The sequence below is a fragment of the Macaca thibetana genome, chromosome 11 (assembly GCF_024542745.1).
Source record: "Macaca thibetana thibetana isolate TM-01 chromosome 11, ASM2454274v1, whole genome shotgun sequence".
Taxonomy (NCBI): Eukaryota; Metazoa; Chordata; class Mammalia; order Primates; family Cercopithecidae; genus Macaca; species Macaca thibetana.
In genome coordinates, this window is record NC_065588.1 from 96,136,852 (window position 1) to 96,161,303 (window position 24,452).

Sequence of the window (24,452 nt, forward strand, 5' to 3'; positions counted from 1 at the left end):
GCTTAGGCTTTAGATCAGAAAAACCTGCGTTCAAATATTGGCTGCATTTCTTAGTAGCTGTGATGTCATGGCCAATTTACTCTATCTCTCTAAGGCTGTAACTCCATATATATAGTAGCAACAACAATCTAGGGCTTAGTAAGATAACGTGGATGAAGTATTTTGCATAATGCCTGTCATACAGTAAACAATCCATTAAGCAATAGGATTTAGGATGACAATACCAACGTACTATTGTGTAAAGGGCTCTGGAGTCAGAGTCCTGAGTCCCAGTCTCAGTTTCAGTCACTCAGTGACATGTGGCCTTCGACAAGTTGTTTAGTTTTACAGAGCATGATTTCTCAACTATAAAATGGGAGTGATATTATCAATTCAAAGGATTATCATGAGAATTAATTAAATAATATTTTACAGGTGAAAGTGTTTAGAACAGTGCCCGCTTTACCTTATGTCTCAACAAATGTTAATTACCATGTTTATTTATTTTCTTTATTGTTTAAATACATAAAAGTTTATAATTAACAAAAAGACTCTGTCCTATTCAGAAGGAAAACCGAAAGCTAAAATTAAAAGTTATCTATAAAAATAAAAATCCCACATCAAAAATTTTAGGAGAAATGGCATAGAATGGGAAAACTATGGTCGGTATTAAAAAAGTATATATATATATATATATCTCAAAGAAAAAAATACTGAAATTATGGTATTAAAAATCATAAGAAAGTTTCAACTTGTTGCCAATAGAAACCACAACACAAAGCAATAGAGGTGGACAAAGAACTTCGAATACAGTCTCCTTAAAAAGACACTTTTTGTAATTTAATTGATCTGTTCAACATTACCAAAAACAAGTAAGCATTTCTCTTTAAAACATACAATAACTTTTCACTTTCAAATGTCAATGAATACTATATGCTATTTCTTATTTTCATGTCATTTAAAATCATCTTGTTTGTAAAAACTAACATCTTCTTGTTTAACCTTGGATTGATTTTCCATTGTATTATTTCAGGTTTGCTTTGCGGTATTCAGACAATTTTAAGAATAACCACCAGATGGCTCATCTCATAAATGATCTAACTTTTGGTTTTGAGGAAGAGAACAGCATTGTCAGAAATTTCCTTTTAGCATGGTATGATGATAAAGATAGCCATATCTGTCATGTTTTAAAGACTGGGTGCATTCTTATTAAAAATTCTGTATTTTTGTAACCTGTAAACATGGAAATTTTTATTGTGGTAAGTTTTAATAAGACACTTTTCCAATTAATAAAATGTTTTCCTGATAAATCCTTTCAACAACTGCATATATATTTTCATTGAAAAAATATGTATTTTTCTTCCCTTTGCTGTTTACAGCGATTGTTACTTTTTATCCTTCAGTCTGAATTTCAAAGTCCAGCAAAGTCTGCATCCCTTTGAACAATATGCTAATTGTGCTTTATTAGATATGTTTGCCCTAAAGTTACCTACTTGCATTGATATTGGACAACTGCCAAACTGCAGCTTAATGCCGTGATTGTAATTCAATTGTTGGACTGCCTGCTGGTTTTCAAATATAGTTTTACAAAATGGGAACAGTAGGGGGCATGCAGAGCTCAAGATGTTTGTTATCATACTGTATTAGGGGACCATATTTTACTATCTGGAATCTGTGGTCTTATCTGTTTAGAATACTAACAACGGTATTCTTTTTAAAATATGTCCATTATATAGAGATTGTGTACTTACAAATACATTGTCAGAATCATACTGCTGCTGTGTTTTATTCAACTTATTCTGGGCCTATGTGTTTGTGTGTGTATATACATATCAAAAAATTTTAACTTAATATGTGACAAGCAACTTTATATACTATATTTCACATTTTGATTCACCAGAGTACTTAACTGTGAAAGTGCTAAGTAAATGGTAAAGCATTATGCAAATGATAGGCATATCATTGTTTTAGCATTGAAAATTGTATTAACATTCTAATTCTCAGTACAAACATGAATTCTGTTCTATCTTTAAATATTCAATGGCTATAAAATGGCTGATTATATAAGACAGGCAAAAATATTACAACTACTTCCTTTATGAAGGATTTTCCCATTAACAAAGTATCTTTACAAATGCCCAACTTAGTCCCTGCACATCATATCCAAACACCAAAGAATTTTTCAAACTTCTCCTTTTAGGAAATTCAGCAATGGAAAGGCCTTTGAGCAGGGTAAAGATAAAATTAATCACATTTTCAATATTGCTTTGCCTTTGTAAAACTAGAAAAATTACATCATAAGCAAACATTTGGCAAGTGCACCTGTTCATTGACCCTGGAATGTGATGGTCCATGATGAATAAGAATCTTCACAATTTCCACATCTCCTTTCCAGGCAGCCAGGTGAATAGGAAAATATCCTTTATTGTCTGCTACATTTGTTGATGCCTCATACTGAAGTAGTTTGAGAACTATGTCCCTAAGAAGGAAACAACAACAACAAAAAATAGGCTGAGCAAGACAAATTGCATTAAATAGATAATTTTAAAACAATACTAGATGCTGGTTGGGAATTTAGAGTAATCACTGAAGGTACTAAGACATAAAATTGGGTTTCAAAGTTTTTGTATACTCAACATTTGGCTATTTTACTTACCTGGAAAGCCATCATCCCATGCCTCACACACACACACACACACACACACACACACACACACACACACAGAGAGAGAGAGAGAGAGAGAGAGCGCACGTGTATTGACTAACCAATTAAACTACTTAATAGAATTCATATAGGCAAAATTTAACTTATTTCATTAACTAGATGAGTTAAGTAAAATGAAGAGGATACCAACTCCCATTTTTTTTAAAGAGGTCTTTCCAGATAGCCCATATCTGATACTTAGCTTGAAGGAAAAGTTGCAGTTACAAACGTACTTCTAGGTTTACCAAAAAAAAGTTATAACACCAAGGAGACATTTATAAAATCTACACATCATTCCTACAGAGAATTGGAATAAGAGATTTAAGAGGCATGTAAAAGAGAAAGAAAGTGCAGTATGTAAGGGACCCTGACAAGCTAACTGTAGTACTAGCCTAGGGTTAAAAAATAATTTTAAAAAATTTAATAACTTCTCAGTGATGGCGCACAACACACTTTGAGTATGTCTTGTTCCTACTTCTGTATTCCTTCACCTTTCTTCTTCAAGCATAAAAACATTTCAAAAGGGAAACTCATTGAAAAGACAAGTTCCACCATTAATGAAATTTCAACACATAATCAATATATTCTACCTAAAAAATTGTGAACTTAATCCCCACCAGCTTTTCAAAGTAAAAATTCTGAACTGCATTACTCAACCTTAGAATTAATTAATTGTTAGCATACATTATATCAAAATATGCATCAACAATCAAAAGCAGTAATTCTAAACAAAACTGTATTTTCATTTGGATGCATTTAAGAAGCAAATTCTATTAACTCACTAAATGAAATGCTAGTCAGACACATATAAATATATATATAATTACAATATATAATAAAGTTGTTTCTTATATACAACAAATCACTAATGTGGAGAGTGAACATAACAGAAAGATTTACATTTAAATATTTCATAAAATCAGACTCTAGATGCAAATACAAATGAAAAAATTTGGAGGAAATTTGAATAGAAGCAAGGTTAGAATTTTGATAGCTCACAAGAAAAACAGGTATGACATAACATAAAATTATGGTAAATGGTAAAACATGCTGTACAGAATGTGTCCTAAAGTCACAACATTTGACTTAATTGCTAAATGTAGGAAATCATGATGGAAAAGAAAATACAAGAATATGTTGTAGAAATATTTAGAAAGTTCCAAGGAGTCCTAAATTGTCTGATGATATAATTTCTGAGAAATTAGGAAATAGATTTTAACATTTCTCTTTGAAAAACCAGCATTATTTTACAAGATCTGAATTTAAAAGACTTGGATTTGTGTCCCAGCTACGCAATCTACCTTAGGCTGTGATCCTGGAGAAATGATAATCACACACCACATAATGATAATTTGATCAACAACAGACCACCTGCATATATAATGGTTGTACAAAAAGATTATCATACCTCATTTTTACTGTACCTTTTCTATGTTTTGATATATTTAGATACATAAACACTTTATATATCTATTGTGTTACAATTGCCCACTGTATTCAGTACAGTAACATGCTGTGCAGGCATGTAACTCGGGAGCAATGGGTCATACCATGTAGCCTAGGTGTGCTACAGGCTACACCATTTAGGTTAGTGTAAGTGCACTCTATGATGTTCACACAATGATGAAATCGCATAATGAGACATTTCTCACAAAGTATCCCTGTCATTAAGCAACACATGACTGTACTTACTCTCATTTTATTTTTCTTTTCTTTAGGAGATACTATAATAATAATGTCTACTCAAAACTGGTAATAGCATTAAATAAGATAAAAAAGAATTCACTCAATAAATAGTAAAGCACTATACCAATATTAGCACTTGTTCCAAGTAAAAACAAAATACTTTAAAAGTGAAATGAAATGCTTATAGCAAGTCACCTTTGAAAAAGAGAATCAGAAAATCAGAAGGAAACTTAAAGGTTATCCAGTTCACATGCTTCTCCCCATTTCCCTGCCAAGCAAGGGTTGTTATATAGGGTCTTCCATTCTGACATAAATAAATACATAACTTCAATGAGGTAATGAGAATTCAATACCTCTGAATAACAAAAGCAGGTAAGAAAAGATCTGAAGTCCCAACTCTCTACTATTTACAAACTTAGTTATCTTGAGGAAATTAAGTAACCTCTGTCTCTCTTTCAGATATTGTGAAAATAGAATTTAGAGATTACATCTTGGTGCCAGTTTCAAAGAGTTATGGTGTGAATCAAATGAGAGATAGATATAATTGTAAAATTATGTATACAATCAAAAGTTGTTCTCAAGGCAGATTGTCGCAATGTTAAACAATTCCAGTGATTCCTTTTTAAATAAAATATTTCAGCATTTAAAAGGGAAAATAATACCAAAAGAAGTTAGTCAAATTAAATACTGGGATCTAAAACGTAGAATTTAGCCTACTACAAAACAGACTTCTCCAAGTTACTGTCAAAGACAACTGTGAGAAGAGAGCAATTTCATTTCTTAATACGTAAGGAAATAAAAAATATATTCTGAAACTTCTTCTCCTATAAAGCGTTTCCTTTCAAGGGGTAAACAGAAAAAGAAAGATTGATGGGATAATCAATTCTATTTCCTTTTACTCTTGTTCCAATCACTTAGAATTTCATTTGTTCTTTGGCTCAAATTTTATTGACATTTTCTAATAATATATGTGATATATATTCACTCTTCTTTATTTATCAGGAAGATTTATGACAACGGTGAAAAAATGTCTATTTTAAAAACTGACTTAGTAATCATTTGTATCTTCTAGTATTACCACCATCTAATATCTAAATCAGAAAAGAATAATCTGTATGTTTATAAAATTGCCTTTGGAAAACACTAAGATCCTAACTACACATTATTTTTAAGTTTTGAATAATGTATTTATTTTAATAAATATTTTGTTAAATGTGCTTATTTTTATTTTTATTTCAATAGTTTTTAGGACACAGGTAGTTTTTGGTTCCATGGATGGTTAAGACTTTAGTGGTAAATTCTGAGATTTTAGTGCACTCATCATCTGAGTAGTGTACACTGTTTCCAGCATGTTGTGTTTTATCCTTCATTCTCCTCCAAACCTCCCTCCACCAGTCCCCACAGTCCATTATATTACTCTGTATGTTTTGGCATCCACATAGCTTAGCTCCCACCTATAAGTAAGAACGTATGGTATTTGGTTTTCCATTCCCTAGTTACTTTACTTAGAATAATGGCTTCCAGTTCCATCCAAGTTGCCACAAAAGACATTATTTCCTTATTTTTATGGCTGAGTAGTGTTCCATAGTGTATATATACCACATTTTATTTATCCACTCATTGGCACTTAGGTTGGTTCCATATCCTTGCAAATGCAAATTGTGCTGCTATACACATGCGTGCATGTGTCTTTTTCATATAATGACTTCTTTTCCTTTGGGTAGATACCCAGTAGTGGGACTGATGGATCTAATGATAGATCTTCTTTTACTTCTTTAAGGAATCTCCATACTGTTTTCTATAGCGGTTGTGCTAATTTACAGTCCCACCAGCAGTGTAAAAGTTCCCACCAACTTTTTTTTTTTTTTTTTTTTTTTTTTTTTTTTACTTTTTAATTATGGCCATTCTTGCAGGAGTAAGGTGGTAGCTCATTGTGGTTTTAATTTTCATTTCCCTGATGATTAGTGATGTTGAGCACTGTTTCATATGTTTGTTGGCTGTCTGCATATCTTCTTTTGAGAAACGTCTATTCAGCCCCTTTGCCTACTTTTTGATGGGATTATTTGTTTTCTTCTTGCTTATTCGTTTCAGTTTGTAGATTCTGGATACTAGCGCTAATTTGCAAATATTTTCTCCCACTCTGTGGGTTGTCTGTTTACTCTGCTGATTATTTCTTTTGCTGTGCAGCTTTTTGGTTTAATTAGGTCCCATTTATTCATTTTTTTTATTTAAATGTGCTTATTTTAAAATTTAAATTTATTTTCAAATTTTTGTTTAAATTGAGCTCTACATCTTATTCAAAGATATCAGCTAACGAATTGGCTGAGCTCAGATTTCTAGTGTTAAAACATATTTGTGAAACATAAAGTTGTATCTCTGATCAAGTAAGTACCTGTCAGTTTTACTGAGTTATAAGTAGAATAAAGTATTAATCAACAAATTATGATTAATCATTCTTATGATATATCCATATGTATCAAAAGTAATATGAACTAAATAGGCCACTTTCATCCAGGCTCATTAAGAACAATTTAAATTTCAGACATAATATCTAAATTAGAAGAGTAGTTAATATAGTGTAGTACCAACTTAGTATTTTTTATTGATACATAATAGTTGTATATATTTGGGGGATGCATGTAATATTTTGATATATGCATACAATGTATAATGACTAAATCAGGATAACTGGGGTATCCATTGCCTCAAACGTTTATCTTTTCTTTGTGTTGGGAACATCACAATTTCTCTCTTCTAGCTATTTTGAACTATACAATATTGTTAACTTTAATCGGTCTACTATCAAACACTAGATATTATTCCTTCTAACTATATTTTTGTATTTTAATCAAATCTCTTCTCCCCCACCCCCCTTCCCTTCAAAGCCTCCTATAAACACCAATTAACTTTCTACTTCCATGAGATCTCCTTTTTTCAGCTCCCACACATGAGTGAGAGCATGTGATGTTTGTCTTCCTGTGCCTGCCTCATTTCACTTAACATAATGATCTCACGTCCATCCATGTTGCTGCAAGTGACAGGATTTCATTCTTTTGTACAGTTGAATAATATTCTATTGTGTATATGTGCCATATTTACTTTATCCATTCACTCATTAATAAGCAGGCTGATTCCACATCTTAGCTATTGGGAACAGTGCTGCAATAAACTGGGGAATGCAGATATCGCTTTGATACCCTGATTTTTTTTTTTTTTTTTTTTGGAGCTGTACCCAGCAGGGACATTGTGAAATCATATAGTAATTCTATTTTTAGTTTTTTAAGGAACCTCCATACTTGTCTTCCATTGTCATTGTACTAACTTCATTCCCATCAACAGTGTATCTGCATTCCCCTTTCTCTGCATCCTTGCCAGTAGCTATTATATTTGTATTTTCAGTAAAAACCATTTTAACTGAGGTGAGATGATACTGTGATTTTAATTTGCATTTCCCCAATGATTAGTAAGGTTGAGCATTTTTTCATATGCCTGTTGGTCATCTGTAAGTCTTCTTTTGAGAAATGTCTATAATCCTTTGCCTATTTTTAATGAAATTATTTGTTTTTTTGCTATTGAGTTTTTTAGTTCCTTACACATTCTGGCTATTAATCTGTTGCTGGATAGATAGTTTTCAAATAATTTTTCCCCATTCTGTCGGTTGTTGAAGCTGGGAAAACTGGATAACCATATTCAGCAGAATGAAACTAGATCTCTGTGTCTCAACAAATACAAAAATTCAATGAAAACGGATTAAAGATTTACATCTAAGACCTAAAACTATGAAACTAGGAGATGAAAATATTGGGAAAACACCTCAGGACATTGGTCTGGACAAATAATTTTTGGGTAAAACCTCAAAAACATAGGCAACTAATGCAAAAATAGACAAATGGGATTACATCAAGCTTAAAAGCTTCTACACAGTACTTTTTAAAATTATTATTTAGGTTGAGCCTTATAGCTTATTCTAAGGAATCCACAAATGAACACATGGTCTGTGCTTGGTTACCTGGCATGAAATATTCACTCATTGATTGATGAGCATTTGGGTTGGTTCCACGATTTTGCAGTTGTGAATTTTGCTGCTATAAACATGCATGTGCAAGTAAATTTACTAATGTAACCAAATACTACCTGGACCCCCATAACTTACTGAAAAATTAAAATTAAAAAAATATATATTTATTGGGACTGTGAAAAAAAGAAATATTAAGTTATGTTGCTAATCAGTATCTGTAGAATAGCAAGCAGCAAAATAATCCCTATGTATTAAATGTAAAGTAGCATTTTCTGATATCCAGCATTTGACAAATAACAGATACTCTAAAATCCTAAAGTAATTGTGATTGACAAGAACATAGAAAAAAATATTTTAGAAAATGGAAATGGAAATGGAATAATACTTTCCATTTCCCAGGAACAAAGTAAAACATCAAATTAAATTTAATAACATCCAATGTAAATAACTGCAATAGTTTGCAGCTTTAAGCTAATATATGTAAGTTCAGGTAAAAACAGGAATTCTAGAAGCACTGATTTTTGCTAGTACATTTAATTCACACCCATTTTCTGAAAGATATAAATACACATCTGATTAATAAAAAATGTATTTCAGTAAGCTCAGCATATGCTCTGAGCAAAATTAAATAAGTTGGGAAGAGTCAACCTTCAAATTTCTTTGCCTCAACGGCAAGATTCCCTGTAATTAAATCACAACCAAAGAAGTTTATTTCATACCATCCTCTTTTGCTTGTTGATTGAGTCCAAAGAATTTCAAAATAAATGCAAATCATCTACATATGGATGCAGAATTAACAACTAATGAAACTCTCAGATTTAATAAGTTCCTTTTGATTTCAGATTTTCTTGACACTTTTACTTCTCTCTAATAGGAATCAAGTTGCAGATGTGTTCAAGATGGTCAAAAGATTTCAGGACAATACGTCCCATTTTCTAACTGAAGTTTCTTTACATATTGAATTCACTCTCATAGATTTCTAGATTACAGAGTGAATAAAGGCAAATTTTAACTAGTCTGTATCCTTATCCAGGAAAAAAATCAAGCTGACTAAAGATGCTTCTAGTTATTCAAAGAGCAACTTCAGAGACCAGATTATATAATTTTTAGAGGAGGTATGCCTCTTTTATTAGAAAACCTAAGAAAGATCAAATCAAAAATACAGATAGCTTATTATATGGATTCTAGATCCAATCTGATACACAATTTGGATTACAGATAATGAGGTCTAGCATGCATTAAATACTTTAAAAGGCAGAAGAATAGAAAACACTTTATGTGTATATAAAACAATATATGTATTTCAGAGATACAATAACAATTTGCTGATATTTTTCAAAACAGCATACAAGTATCACAATATACCAAATATAGTTTAATAACATTAAACTTAAGAAAATAAATAAAGGACTATCTGTTAAGTAGAGAAGAAAAACTGAATTAAAATATGAATATACAGGTTTAGTATAATCTCACAGGGATACGATTGTTACTAAAAATAAAGGATGAAGAGAGGAGAAAAGTCAGAAAAAAAGGAAAAGTAAAGGAAAAAAGGAAGGAGAGAACTAGGGAAAGAAGAGGAGAACAGGGAAAAAGGGATGAGAAGACGTGGGAGGCAGGGAAGGAAGGCAGGCAGGCAGGCAGGCAGGCAGGCAGGTAGTCTGGCCAGCCAATTGCTTTTCAGAATAGAATTAAGGGATTTGAATTTGTACTAGAAATACATGTGATGATGACTCCTCCATATTTTAAAAAGAGAAAGAGATACAAAGAAATAGGTCTCTACCCTATCTATGGAAATAATTTATAATACTTGCAGTAAATTTTGTTCTATTAACCATGTTTTTTTTCCTATTATTTGATGGTAATAATTTTCCAATCTGTAATTACAAATAACCCAGGAAATCACCAGTAGTGTGCATTTTCCATTGTGTTCTGATCTGACTAATTGAAGATTAATTGCTCAATATGAAATAATGCATTTCAGGTACAAAATGCTGCTTCGTTTGTGGATTAACTAGCATTGATAAACAATGGCTCCCAATGAAAATGTACAAAATCAGAAAAACTGGTTTAATTTTCAGTATGAAGGCTTTAGATTATATGTTGGGGGTAGGGGGACAGTTTGTGCTCAAAGCAAAAGAATAAACTATATGACCCTGAAACATTATGCTGGCTCTATGATTCTATGAACTTTAGCCTACCAATCATGTTTATGGAAACAGTCTATAGCAGATGGATACAACAATAGCAACAAACGTGGAAATGATGTGTTTCTGTGCAGACTGCTAAGGCTTGCTTGGGAAGAATACAATATAATCATTTTCACTTACCTCTGCTAAGTGAGAACGCAAATAAAAGAAACACCCTTCTTCTCTGGTTCTGAGATACATTCTGTGACACTATTTTCTCCTTCAAATATCTTTTAAACCAATATTAAAATTAGCATTCCATGTAAACATATGACAAATGATTATGGGAGGCAGGCCAGAAATATATAATGTGACAGAGAAGAGCCAGGGAGAGTTTAACAACAAAGGGGAGATAATGCAGAGAACTGGTAAAAGCATAGACTCAGAACCAGAACACTTAAGCTCTAGACACAACCCCACTTTAATATCTACGTGGCCATTAAGTCATTTATCTAAATGGGCATTATTTCTCCATCTATAAAATGAGGGAGGTGAGAGGTGTCAGGTAGAATAAGTGATCTCTAATTGCACAAGTTCATAGATAATTTAAACATGCAAAATCAGGAAACATATACTGTATATGAAAATCCCAATTTCAGAACTGTAGCATCATAGTGCATAACTGAGCCATAAATAATACCAACACAGTGTATCATTCAATGTTATAATTGTAAGGAACAATGGAGAACATCGAGCCAATCTATTCAAGCTATTGAACTGAGGCCTAGAGATGTTACATAAATGGTTCAAGATCACACAACTAGCAGAGTTGGGGAGATGGGGTTAGAATTTTCCTGCTTTTTCCAATGCCTATAGGATGACACCGAGTGAAATCTTACTAGAATTAAAAAGAAAAGATAAATGAGACCTTTCAGATAAAAGCACAGATATATAATTCCCATAAACTATCTGTAATTAAAGGGATCTTAAAAGATACCTAATCAAGTTATCTGTTTGTGAGACTCTTAATGATTGCTATTCAATTTGCTTAAATTATCTTCACTTTCTAAATTGCCAAAAAAAAAACAAAACTTATGTCATGGGTCACAGAAAAAAACATATCTCAACAGTTAGAACTTCATAGACTATCACGTATAAATCAGTATTTATTAAATACTTCACTGAAAATCCAGGAGGGATATGAATGCTAATCCATTTTGGGACAATATTATTTTGAGAAGTGCTTACTTACCAATGCCAATCTGAGAAGAACAAGAAAAGCAGTATGCCTCAAATGAAAGGTCAGGCCCGATACATCCTGCCCATTAGATGTAATAGAATTTATCTTCCCAATTGGAACTAAAAAATTTGATAGTGGCCTGAATCCATAATTCAGATAGCCAAGAAGCCATCAGGATTATATTACTTGAGCTGATTTGTCTTTGTTCCTGATGACTCAGGTAAAAAAAGAATAAATAACAATATCCTCCATTAAAATATTTAGATATCTGGACATACTTTCCATTCTATAAAGGAACAGAAAAAAAAGATCTGGCAAAATAGTTCTAAATGAGATGATATAAGACAATATAGACTAGGAACTGAATAAAAATAAATATAATTTGGGAATTCCAATACTAAAAATTTAAATAATGAAACATAAAGTTTATAATAGTTTGTGTAACTCAGGTGATTCTCTAAACAGACTGATAGCATTAAATTTATACATTTTAAGAGGAAAATGTCATTGTGATCAATAATGCCAAAAAAATAAATTTCTTGCAGTAAGAGCTTTATGACCACCAAGCCTAAGATTAAGTATGAAGAAGACCCTTGAATCTCCATTCACAGAAAAAGAGAAATGTTAGGTGAAAAAACAAAAAGTAACTAGCATTTACTTTTTTAAAAATAATTTCAACTTTTATTTTAGATATGTGCAACTTTTATTTTAGATTCAGGGGATACCTGGGTATATTGTATGATGCTGAGGTTTGGGATACAATTTATCCCATCACCCTGATACTGAGGATAGTACCCAAGAGTTTTTCAACCCTCCCTACCCCCTCTAATGCTCTCCAGTTTCTATCATTGCCATCTTCATGTCCACAAGTAGCCAGTGTTACATTCCCACTTGTAAGTGAGAACATGTAGTATTTGATTTCCTGTTCCTCCATTAATTCACTTAGAGTAATAGCTTCCAGCTGCATCCATGTTGTTGCAAAGGATACAATTTCATTCTTTTCATGGCTGCACAGTATTCCATGGTGCATATGTACTGCATTTTCTTTATCTAATCCACCACTGATGGGTACTTCAATTGATTCCATGTCTTTGCTATTGTGAATAGTGCTGCAATGAGCATGCAGGTGCATGTGTCTTTGTGATAGAACAATTTATTTTCTTTTGGATTTATACCCTGTAATGGGAATGCTGGGTTGAATGGTAGTTCTGTTTTAAGTTCTTTAAGAAATCTCCAAACTGCTTTCCAGAGACTGAACTAAGTTTTACATTCCCACCAACAGTAAATAAGCACTCTCTTTACTCTACAAAAGATGCCAACACTTGTCATTTTTTGACTTTTTAATAATAGCTATTCTGACTGGTATGAAATCGTTTCTCTGTGGTTCTGATTTGCATTTCTCTGGCAATTAGTGATGTTGAGCATTTTTTTCATACACTTGTTGGCCACTTGTATATGTTCTTGTAAGAAGTGTCCATGTCTTCTGAGTACTTTTTAATGGGATTATTTGGTTTTTGCTTGTTGAATTTTTTAAATTCCTTATAGATCCTGAATATTCAGCCTTTGGTAGATGCATAGTTTATGAATATTTTCTCCCATTCTACAGTTTGTTTACTCTGTTGATAGTTTCTCTTGCTGTGCAGCTCTTTAGTTTAATGAAATTAGGTCCTACTCGTCTTATTTATTTATTTATTTATTTATTTATTTTTGAGACAGAGTCTCACTCTGTCGCCCAGGCTGGAGTGCAGTGGTGCGATCTCTGCTCACTGCAACCTCTGCCTCCAGGGTTTAAGCAATTATCCTGCCTCAGCCTCCCGAGTAGGTGGGACTACAGGCACATACCACCAAGCCCAGCTAATTTTTGTAATTTTAATAGAGACAGGGTTTTGCCACGATGGTAAGGCTGGTCTCGAACTTCTGGCCTCAAGCTATCCGCCTGCTTCGGCCCCCCAAAATGCTGGATTACAGGCGTGAGCCACCACACCTGGCTTCAAATTTTTTTTTGTTGCAATTGCTTTTGAAGTCTCTATCATGAAATCTTTGTCCAGTCCTATATCCAGAATGGTGTTTCCAAGGTTTTCCTCTAAGATTCTTAAGTTTGAGATCTTACCTTTAAATCTTTAATCCACCTTGAGTTAATTTTTGTATATGGTGAAAGGCAAGGGTTCAGTTCCATTCTTCTGCATATGGTTAGCCAGTTATCCTAGCACTATTTATTGAAAAGGGAGTCCTTTCTCCATTGCTTATTTTTTATCGATTTTGTTGAAGACCAGATGGCTATAGGTATACGGTTTTATTTCTGGGTTCTCTAACCTGTTCGTTGGTCTATGTATCTGTTTTCATCCCACTACCATGCTGTTTTAGTTACTGTAGCCTTATGGAATAGTTTGAAATCTGCTATCATGATGCCTCTGGCTTTGTTCTTTTTGCTTAGGATTGCTTTGGCATTTGAGCTCTTTTTTTAATTCAAAATGAATTTTAGAATAGTTTCTTCCTAGTTCTGTGAAAAGTGACATTAGTAATTTGATAGGAATAGTACGGAATCTGCAGATTGTAACTAGTATTTTTAAAGCAGTAATTACCACATCTAAAAACTAAAGTGAGGGCCAAGCACGGTAGCTCACAACCGTCACTTTGGGAGGCCAAGGCAGGTGGATCACGAGGTCAGGAGTTCTAGACCAGCCTGACCAACACGGTAAAACCCCATATCTACTAAAAATACAAAAATTGGCCAGGTGTGGTGGTGGGCACCCGTAATCCCAGCTACTCAGGAGGTTGAGGCAGGAGAATCACTTGAACCCAGGAGGCGGAGGTTGCAGTGAGCCAAGATCGTGACACTGCACTGCAGCCTGGGCAACGGAGTGAGACTCTGTCTCAAAAAAAAAAACAAAAACAAAAACAAAACAAACAAACAAAAAAAAACACCATGAAATGAAATGATACAGATCTGGGAAAACTAACTTGGTCATTCACACAAAGGGAAAACAGAGACGAGGGGGAGATAGAGGAATAGGGTCATTTTTCTTCTGTAGGGGAGGACAGAACATATGAATCGTTTGGAGGACTCATCACACTTTAACTCTGTCACTAAACCATTAGGATACCTAGCTAAAATACTGGAAATAGAGGTTGTTATGACTACACATTCTTTCACTCTCCATAATGTATAGTATTACATTATTTGAAACATAGTTTTACACATTAAAAAAATTTAGGGTTGCGAAATCTAAAACTAGAAAGATAATCGTGAATGACAAAGATAAAACATTTTAGCTAAATAAGGATTTTGAAGTGGTTCATATAAGTGACTAAGACTCAGAATAGTGGGAGTCTGCTAAGATTGCACTCCTAGTAAACTCCCATGTTGGGTGAATACAAGGAGACACCAAAAAAGGTAGAGGGGTGTTATCAAGTGGTTTTGTCCCATTCTCTCCCCAAAGCTACACATGACTGGCATGGTCCTATCAATTTTTCCATTCTCCCAGTGTGACAGTTGAGTATTTTACAGCATTTCTTTCAGCTTACACTCTGCACACAATTATACTCAGCAACATTTCTACCAAGTCTGACTTGTCAGTATTGTCACCGGGATCCCTTTCCAAATTCATCTAAGCCCATTGGACTCATGGAAACATGAGAAAGGTATCGTCACACATAATTAACTTCATCACATGTAACTAAATACACACGATTCCATCCAAATAAGTGGCACTTACTTATGTCCATTTAAGGCTGCATGGTGTAAAGCAGTGTAACCCGAACTGTCTGTGCAGTTCACATTGGGGCCTCGCCAGATGCTGCAAATAAAGCACAAGCGCAGAGTTAACAGTGAAGCAGGATCTTGCCTTGAAAAACAAAAAGAAGCCTGGTAGCCCCACAGCCAGCAGCAAGTTGCAGATGAAAATTTTAGCCACGTGGAAAATGATTGCCATTTTCCATGAATTCCCGTCAGAACATCAACTTCATTTACTTGATAAACGGAAACTAATAGAGAATGCAACTATTAATATCTTCAGAAATTATTAACAAATGTGTGTCCATGGTCGTGCATTGAAGTCTGGATCCAAAAATTCCCTATTACTTTCTATCATTACTTAAATATTAGAGGCAACTAACATTCAGCTACTATATTCCATTCCGAAGAATAAAGATTTATGAGACCTGCCTCATGCCTGTTAACACACTCCTTCTGAGGTGGCAGTGATTTATATAAGTTATAAGATATTTTTGCATTGTGGGAAGAATATAAAGTCTTTTTGCTGTTCTATTGCAACCAAGAAAATGTAATCAATATTTCATACTTGAAAATAAAATGGAAGATTTGGACTGTTGTAAACCATGAGAAGATCCTAACAATTTTGCAGTCATCATTGATTTTACTATGCAATATATTCTGGAGATAACATGTAATTATATAAAAGAGTCTTTTTTTTTGATAACTACAATTAAGGAAACTCTTTTTAACTTTTGGAAAATAAGGCACTGAAAGACACTTTTCCGAAAATAGAACAAAAATATTGCTGTATCTGATGGTCACAGTGATATCAAAACTATCAAAGATAATATCTAATGATAAACTAGTTCACACATTCACAAAACATTTACTGTACACCAATTGTATGTCACATATTGAGCTAGGCACTGGGAGCACAAAATCATAACTCAAGGTCCTTCTTTACAAGAACATAGTGTAATGGAAAAGATAGACACACAAACTAATAATTACAAAGTAGTAAGATAATCGAGGTACCAGAGAGCACACAGGCATCTCTGAAAAGAGGATGAATGGCTATTCCAAACAAGGGGTCGTGGCAGCGTTAAACTAAGGTGGCAATGAAAATGAATAGAATGTGCTTATTTGACAGTTAATTAAAAGAAGAATTAATAAAACACATGGATCAATTGGAAGAAGGTGGGAAACTGGAAGCAGTAGTCTAGAGATGACTCAGACTTTAGGCTTACATGACTAGAAAAAATTACAATATTAACTAAGATGTGAAATGAAAAAAAGAGCAAAATCTTCTGCAGGGAGGACAACGAAGGATGCAGAGAAAACAATGACTCCTAGTTTGCAGACGTTAAATTTTAAGTATCTGACTTACTTATATAGGTTAAATGCAATCCCTATCAAAATCCCAATGGCATTCTTTAAGAAATTGAAAAAAACTTCTAAAATTCATATGAAACCATAAGAGACCCCAAATAGCCAAAACAATTCTGAGAAAGAAAAACAAAGTTGTAGGCCAGGCTCAGTGGCTCATGCCTATAATCCCAGCACTCTGGGAGGCTGAGGAGGGAGGTTCACTTAAGCTCACTACTTTGAGACCAGCCTTGGCAACATAGTGAGACTCCATGTCTGCTAAAAATAAAGAATGAAAAAAATTAGTCAGTTGTGGTGGTGCACACTTGTGGTCCCAGATACTCAGGAGGCTGAGGCAGGAGGGCTGCTTCAGCCTGGGAGGTCGAGGCTGCAGTGAACCACAATCATGCCACTGCACTCCAGCCTGGGCAACAGAGCAAGACCTTGCCACCACCCCACCCCCAACAAAAAAAAGAAATAAAAAAAAATTGGAGGCATCACACTTCCAGATTCCAAATTTAAGGGATATATATATACAACAAAATATTATTCAGCCCTAAAAAAGAATTATATCTAACCATTTTCTATGACATGGATGACCCTGGAAGACATTATGCTAAGTGAAATAAGCCAGACATAAAAAGAAAAATATTGCCTGAAAATATATGAAATCTGAAAAAAAAAATCAAATATACAGAGATAGAGAACAAAAGATTGGTAGGGGGAGTAGAATGGGAGAAATAAATGTCAAAGGATACAAAGTAGCAGATATGTAGGATGAACAACTGTAGAGTTCTAAAGTACAACGTGAAGACTACAGGTACTAAAATTGTACTATATACGGGATTTCAGCTACATGAGTAGATTTTAGCTGCTCTTGCCACAAAAACAAAAAATAAAGGGTAACTCTGTGAGAGATGGATATTTTCATTTGTTTCACTGTAGTAAACTTTTTTTTTTTGCTATCTATATGTATCCCATAACATGTGTATACCACAAATATACACGATAGAATTTATTTTTTAAAATACCACAATGAGATGCTACTATATAACTATCAGAATTGTTATGTTTAAAAAGACGTCATAAACCTATATTGACAAGGATGTAGATCAACCAGAGTTCACCCACACACTGCTAATAGGCACATAAAATAGTACAACCACTTAGTGAAACAATTTGGCAGTTTCTTAAAAAGTTATGTACAAATACCATACATACCATCAAATCATACCACACAAATAACATACAAATACCATATAATCCAATCATTCCATTCTAGGTATTTAGTCAAGAGAAATGAAAGTACATGTCCATATAAAGATTTGTACATTTCATATTAATAACAGCTCTATAGGTAATAGCCTAAAACAGAGACAATCCAAATGTCCATTAGCTGGTAAACAGACAAATTGTGATACATCCATACAATGGAAATAAAAAGAATTAAATACTCAGAAAAAAAAAGGAATTAAATACTACAGCATTGGTTGAAAATCTAAATCAATTAGATTCTCAGAACAGCAGAGCGGCTGCCCTTTGATTCTCAGAACAGCAGAGTGGCTGCCCTTCAATCACCCCAGCAGAAAGGGAGACATCCTTGGGCACAGATAAAATGCATGATCTCTGGACTAGACCCCTGATTTGTAGCCTTCATCAACTTCTGTGATGTAAATACTTCAACTTAACTCAGCAATAGGAAGAGATGCTAACAACTGCATTTCACAAGCAGACACAAGCCAATCCAGCACACCACTGAAAGGCTTACAACCAACAATTCCTAACACTATGAACTCAGAGCTTCCCATGAGTTTTTGAAAACTTCCACTCTCAAATATGAACAAATAACCAAAGACGTCCAATCACTTGAGGAAAGCCTTTACTATTAAAGAAGCAAAAACAAAAAATTAGGAACAAACTATAGAAGAAACCTAGAGAAAATTTGGACTATGCATGGAGAAGAAATTTCAAAAATAGTTATCATTAATACCATCTCAGTATCAGAAAAGATAATGAATGTAAGAACAATGAAATAAAAAAGAAAATCAGAGATAAAATCAGTAGAAGAATTAAAAATCAAGCTGATAAGGCCAGGCACGGTGGCTCACGCCTGTAATCCTAGCACTTTGAAAGGCTGAGGTGGGCAGATGCCTGGGATCAGGGTTCGAGACAACCCTGGTCAACATAGTGAAACTCCATCTCTACCAAAAATACAAAAATTAGCCAGGTGTGGTGGTACATGCCTGCAGTCCCAGCTACTTGGGAGGGTGAGGCAGGACAATCGACTGAACCCGGGAGACAGAGGTTGAAGTGAGTCAAGATCACACCACTGCACTCCAGCCTGGGTGACAGAACGAGACTCTGTCTCAAAAACAAATAAAAAGTAAAAAATAAAGCTCATGAAGTATCTCAGATACTTAGAAAAAAAAAGGCAAAGATACAGACAAATAGAAGGGAAATCATAAGAAAAGTAGGATACTCATTTAGCAGTTCCAATATTGAAAAATAGAGGTTCTTAAAATCAAAACACAGAAAACAGCAGAATGAAAACAATGAAAGATATCATTTTAAAAATTATCAGAACTTTAGGACATTAATTTACAAAATAAAATATACATGGGCCAGTCACGGTGGCTCACGCCTGTAATCCCAACACTTTGGGAGACCAAGGTCGGTGGATCACCTAAGGTCAGGAGTTTGAGATGAGCCTGGCTGACATGGTGAAGCCTTGTTTCCACTAAAAATACAATAATTAGCCAAGCATGGTGGTGCATGCCTGTAGTCCCAGCTACTCGGGAGGCTGAGGCAAGAGAAATGCTTGAGCCTGGGAGGCAGAGGTTGCAGTGAGGCTAGATCATGCCAGTGCACTCCAGCCTGGGCAACAGAGTAAGATTCTGTCTCAAAAAAAAAAAAGTACCTGGATAGCTTTGACAAAAAAAAAAAAAAAAAAAAAAAAAAGACAAAGAAATAACTGAAGTGAGTCCAATATGGTCTTTTAAATTTCAACTAAACAAATTCCTAAAACATCCATCCAGGGCTATTCTCTTAATTTATTTTCCTCTTTCAACTCTAGTTACACTAACAACTCTTCACTACCCAGGAAACCTAGAATGAAGAGAAATTATTCATACCTGTTACTTCTACTTCAATCTGCAACCTTCAGTTATCAACCTACACTCTCCAAGCTCTTACTATGACCAAGAAAATACAAGTCCAAGAATCGACCAAAAAAATGAATAAAATATCATCTCTTCCTCCAAAGCGCTGAAAATCTATTAGAGAAAAATATATACAGATAAATTACAATACAAGCAGTGACCATAGTGCCTACAGCACAGAAAACATCTAATAATTGTTTGTTATCAATCTTCTTCTTGTTCTTATAAAATAAATGTTACAATACAAAAATCTTTAACCCCCTAAATTAATACATCTGTTTAAGACAACTCCAACAAAAATCTCTATGGAGTATTTTAGGGAAAACTCAACTAAAAGTTCTAAATTTGATCTAGAAGAATTTACAGGAAAAAGAAATTGTGAAACAAGAAGTACTAATGGGATCTATATACTACCAATTATGAAAGCGTATCATAAAACAATACCAAAAAATTTTGGTCTAGCACCAGAATAGAGAGATCAATGAATATAAGAGAAGCCCTAGAAACAAGCCAGTCGTACATATAGGAATAAAGTTGACATCTGAAAGAGGCAAAAAAAAAAAAAAAAAAAAAAAAAAAAAGGAAAACATCATTCAATAAATAGTCCCAGGAAATATGTTTTGATTACTGGGCAGGAAAAAATATTTTCAATTCCCTACCCCACACCATTTAGCAAAATTTCATACACATGATTTGTCCTTGACTTCTCAAACCTCATTCCTAACCTCTTTTTCTCACACACCCTGTTCCAACCACACAGGCCTCCTTAAAAATATAAGTATGCTTGCACCTTATGACTGTTGCATTTGAAATTCTCTCTGCCTAGAAAGTTTTTTCCTCAATCATATGGCTCAATCGTCCTGCTCAAATGTCACCTCTTCAGAAACTCTCTCCCTAATTATTCAGTCAAAAATAGCACCCTATCATCATTCTCTTTCCTCTCAGTTATGGGACTTATCACCATCTGGCATTATATTATTTATTTATATGCTGTCTGTCTCCCCACTAGAATGAAAGCTCCACCACACTATCTTTGGGTCTTAAAACAGTGACTGGAATATTGTAGGTTCCCAGTAAATATTTGTTAAATGAAATATAAAAATGTTGAATACATATATGAAAAATGTCCACCTCATTGGCAATCAAAGAAAGCAAAAAAACACCCATACCATTAAATATTTCTTTATCAAACTGGAAAAAATGTCAGTAATATTCAGTAATGGTTAGGATGCAGAGCTTATAATAAGCTGGTGGTGAAAATGTAAATTGGTACAATTTTTCTGGAAGGCAATTTGACAATACGTATTTAAAAACTTTCATAGTGTGCAAACTTGTTACCTAGAAATTCTCCTTGAGGAATTATTTTAAGAAAGTAATTAATAGTTTGTACAAATACTTAGCTATAAAAATATTTATCACAGAGAGTAGTAAAAAGTAAAAATTATGGATTTTGATATATAATGCCACTTAGAATAGTTATTCTCTCTAGCAAAGAGAATTCTCTCTTTGCTAGAGAGAATAACTAGTCACCTAGATTTCTCGCACTGCTTGCCTCCAAAGCTTGGTACTCATCTTTCTCTCTAGCCCTCTTATACGAGACCCACAGCATTAGTGTCTTATACGGCCCCAACAGCATATGGCTTGAGCTCCTACTGATCAGGTTTTTTTGTTTTTTTTTTTTAAGCTTATGTCAACCTCCCTGGGTTGAGAAAGTCTACCAACAGAATAGCCATGGCTCCTAGAGAGGATGCAATTCTTCTTAGTTTTATACAATGGCTCAATATATGTGACAGATAAATGGATATTATGCATAAAATAAAAATCTCACAACAAAATGGAAAAATGGGATATTAATAGGCAATTCACAGAAAAGGAAATGTGAATAGCTAATAAATATTTGAAAATATAATTAACCTCACTGTGGCTAGCAAAGAGCAAAATAAAACAGTGGCTGCCTACTTTTCTACCATCAGATGAGCACAAATTTTTGAAGAAATCATTGATAACAAACAATGGAGGCAAATATGTGAAGAAACAGTCACTCTCACAGAATATTCATTGAAGTGTAAATTGCTACAACATTCTTGGAAAGTAACATGGCACTATATAATAAAATTTCAAACATGAATACTCCTAGACCCAATGACTCTACTTTTCAGGATCGATATCTATGAAATAAAAATATTCATATGAAGACTACAGACACAAAAATATCCACTATAGAATTTTAATAGCATAAAAGAGAAAGGGTCTGGCATGGTGGCTCACGCCTGTAATCTCAGCACTCTGGGTGGCTGAGGCAAGCAGATCACCTGAGGTCAGGAGATCAAGACCAGCCTATCCAACATGGTGAAATTCTGTCTCTACTAAAATACCAAAAATTAGCCAGGGGTAGCAGTGGGCGCTTGTAATCCCAGCACTTTGGGAGACTGGGACAGGTGGATTATTTGAGGTCAGGAGTTCAAAAACAGCCTGGCCAACATGGCGAAACCCCATCTCTACTCAAAATACAAAAATTAGCCAGGCATGGTGGTGTGTGCCTGTAATCCCAGCTACTCAAGAGGCTGAGGCATGAGAATTGCTTGAACCCAGGAGGCAGAGGTTGCAGTGAGCTGAAATTGGGCCACTCTACTCCAGCCTGGGTGGTAGAGTGAGACTCCATCTAAAATGCCCAGCAAAAAAAATTAAAAATTAACTAGTCCAATAGCTGAGAATGGGGCAAAAAAGGAAAAATTAATTAGGATTCATTCACACTATGAAATGTTATGCGACTATTAAAATAAATAACTCTGATCTGAATGCATTGACTTTGAAAGTCAGCCAAAACATATAAAGTGAAAAAAGTAAATTGCAGAATATTGTGTATGTCTGGAGCATTCCAAATGCTTTACATGCATTAGCTCATTTATAGCCACATGACAATAAGAAAGATACTATTATTATTTCCATTGTATAGATGAGAAATATTTGCAATAACATAGAAAAATACATGCAAAAATACATTATTCATTCTCTGAATTGTCTGAATGTTGAAATTATCATGAATTTCTTTAAGGAAAAGAAAAGACAATAAACTACAAGGGAAGAAAGATAGGTTTGCTCCAGATTATGAAGAACCTCACAATATGTTGAAAAACTTGGATTGTATTCTGCAGCAACTTGGAACTAAATGGCTTTCAGAAAGATAAGTATGTTCCTCACATGATCAGTCAGTGTTTTAGAATAAGAGCTCTTGTAACAGGTGGAAGGTAAACAGAGTGAGAGAGTTAGGTTAACTGTCTGTTTTACAGACCAGGGGAGAAACAAAGAAATTTGAACAAATGGAGATATAGTGGTAGATAGAAAGAGGGTGAGAAAATTCAAATTGTTATGTCTAAAATAAAACCTATGGGAGATGGTATCCATATGAACAGAATAAGAGCAAGAGAATGGCTGAGGTTTCAACCATGAACGAAATGCATCAATGATGAGATATCTCTGCTAGAAAAAGCTGCAAGGGCAGTGGTATCTTTTGGCAGGAGCCAAGTTTCAGTTAAAAATGATTAAAACACTAGGTTGCTTGGAATACCTCAGGCAAAAAATGGAAAAGAAACGGGAAAATACTGCAAATTAACTCTCATACATTTTTTAAATTTCTGCATGTTATTAGAACTTATAAATATTTTGTAAGAGAAGATATTTATAACTAAAATAAGATTCAGGGCCTACAGATTTCAATTACCTATACCAACTCAGTTCCCCATTATACAAAAATTAATTATAATAGAAGCATTTTTTTAAAACCCCATTGAAAGTCACCTTCTCCTAGCAAAATGGATATGGATACATCTTTTTTAAACAAGGAGGTTTAGAATAGAAAGTTAGCATATATCTCAATATATTCAACTGCACCTATTGACAGAGCCTCTAGGCACATATCCACATATCCATAGAACATCTACCGACACATTTGAAACACTATAAATAAGCCAGACCCAAACCCTCCAACTAAAAACTTAATTTAAAAAAGAAACCTTGATTTTTAAAAGCTCCAGCTTTGAGTTAACGTTCAGCTCCATCCCAACTTTTTATATTGCCTTGCCCCCTTTACTTAGGCATAATTAAAGTTCATATGGAACCAAAAAAGAGCCCGCATCTCCAAGACAATCCTAAGTCAAAAGAACAAAGCTGGAGGCATCACGCTACCTGACTTCAAACTATACTACAAGGCTACAGTAACCAAAACAGCATGGTACTGGTACCAAAACAGAGATATAGACCAATGGAACAGAACAGAGTCCTCAGAAATAATACCACACATCTACAGCCATCTGATCTTTGACAAACCTGACAAAAACAAGAAATGGGGAAAGGATTCCCTATTTAATAAATGGTGCTGGGAAAATTGGCTAGCCATAAGTAGAAAGCTGAAACTGGATCCTTTCCTTACTCCTTATACGAAAATTAATTCAAGATGGA

General features: G+C 34.1%; 1 protein-coding gene across 9 annotated transcripts in view; it reads right to left on the reverse strand.

Moving 5' to 3' along the window:
- The window catches only part of ANKS1B (ankyrin repeat and sterile alpha motif domain containing 1B), a 1,295,786-nt gene that overhangs the window by 1,105,844 nt on the left and 165,490 nt on the right, over positions 1–24,452 (reverse strand). For all 9 annotated transcript variants that reach the window (XM_050749329.1, XM_050749335.1, XM_050749328.1 and 6 more), the window contains exons 2-3: positions 15,473–15,553; positions 2,302–2,458 (exon numbers count right to left, since the gene is read on the reverse strand). In XM_050749329.1, coding sequence (XP_050605286.1) covers positions 2,302–2,458; positions 15,473–15,553 — 238 coding nt within the window. The remainder of the gene's footprint in view (positions 1–2,301; positions 2,459–15,472; positions 15,554–24,452) is intronic.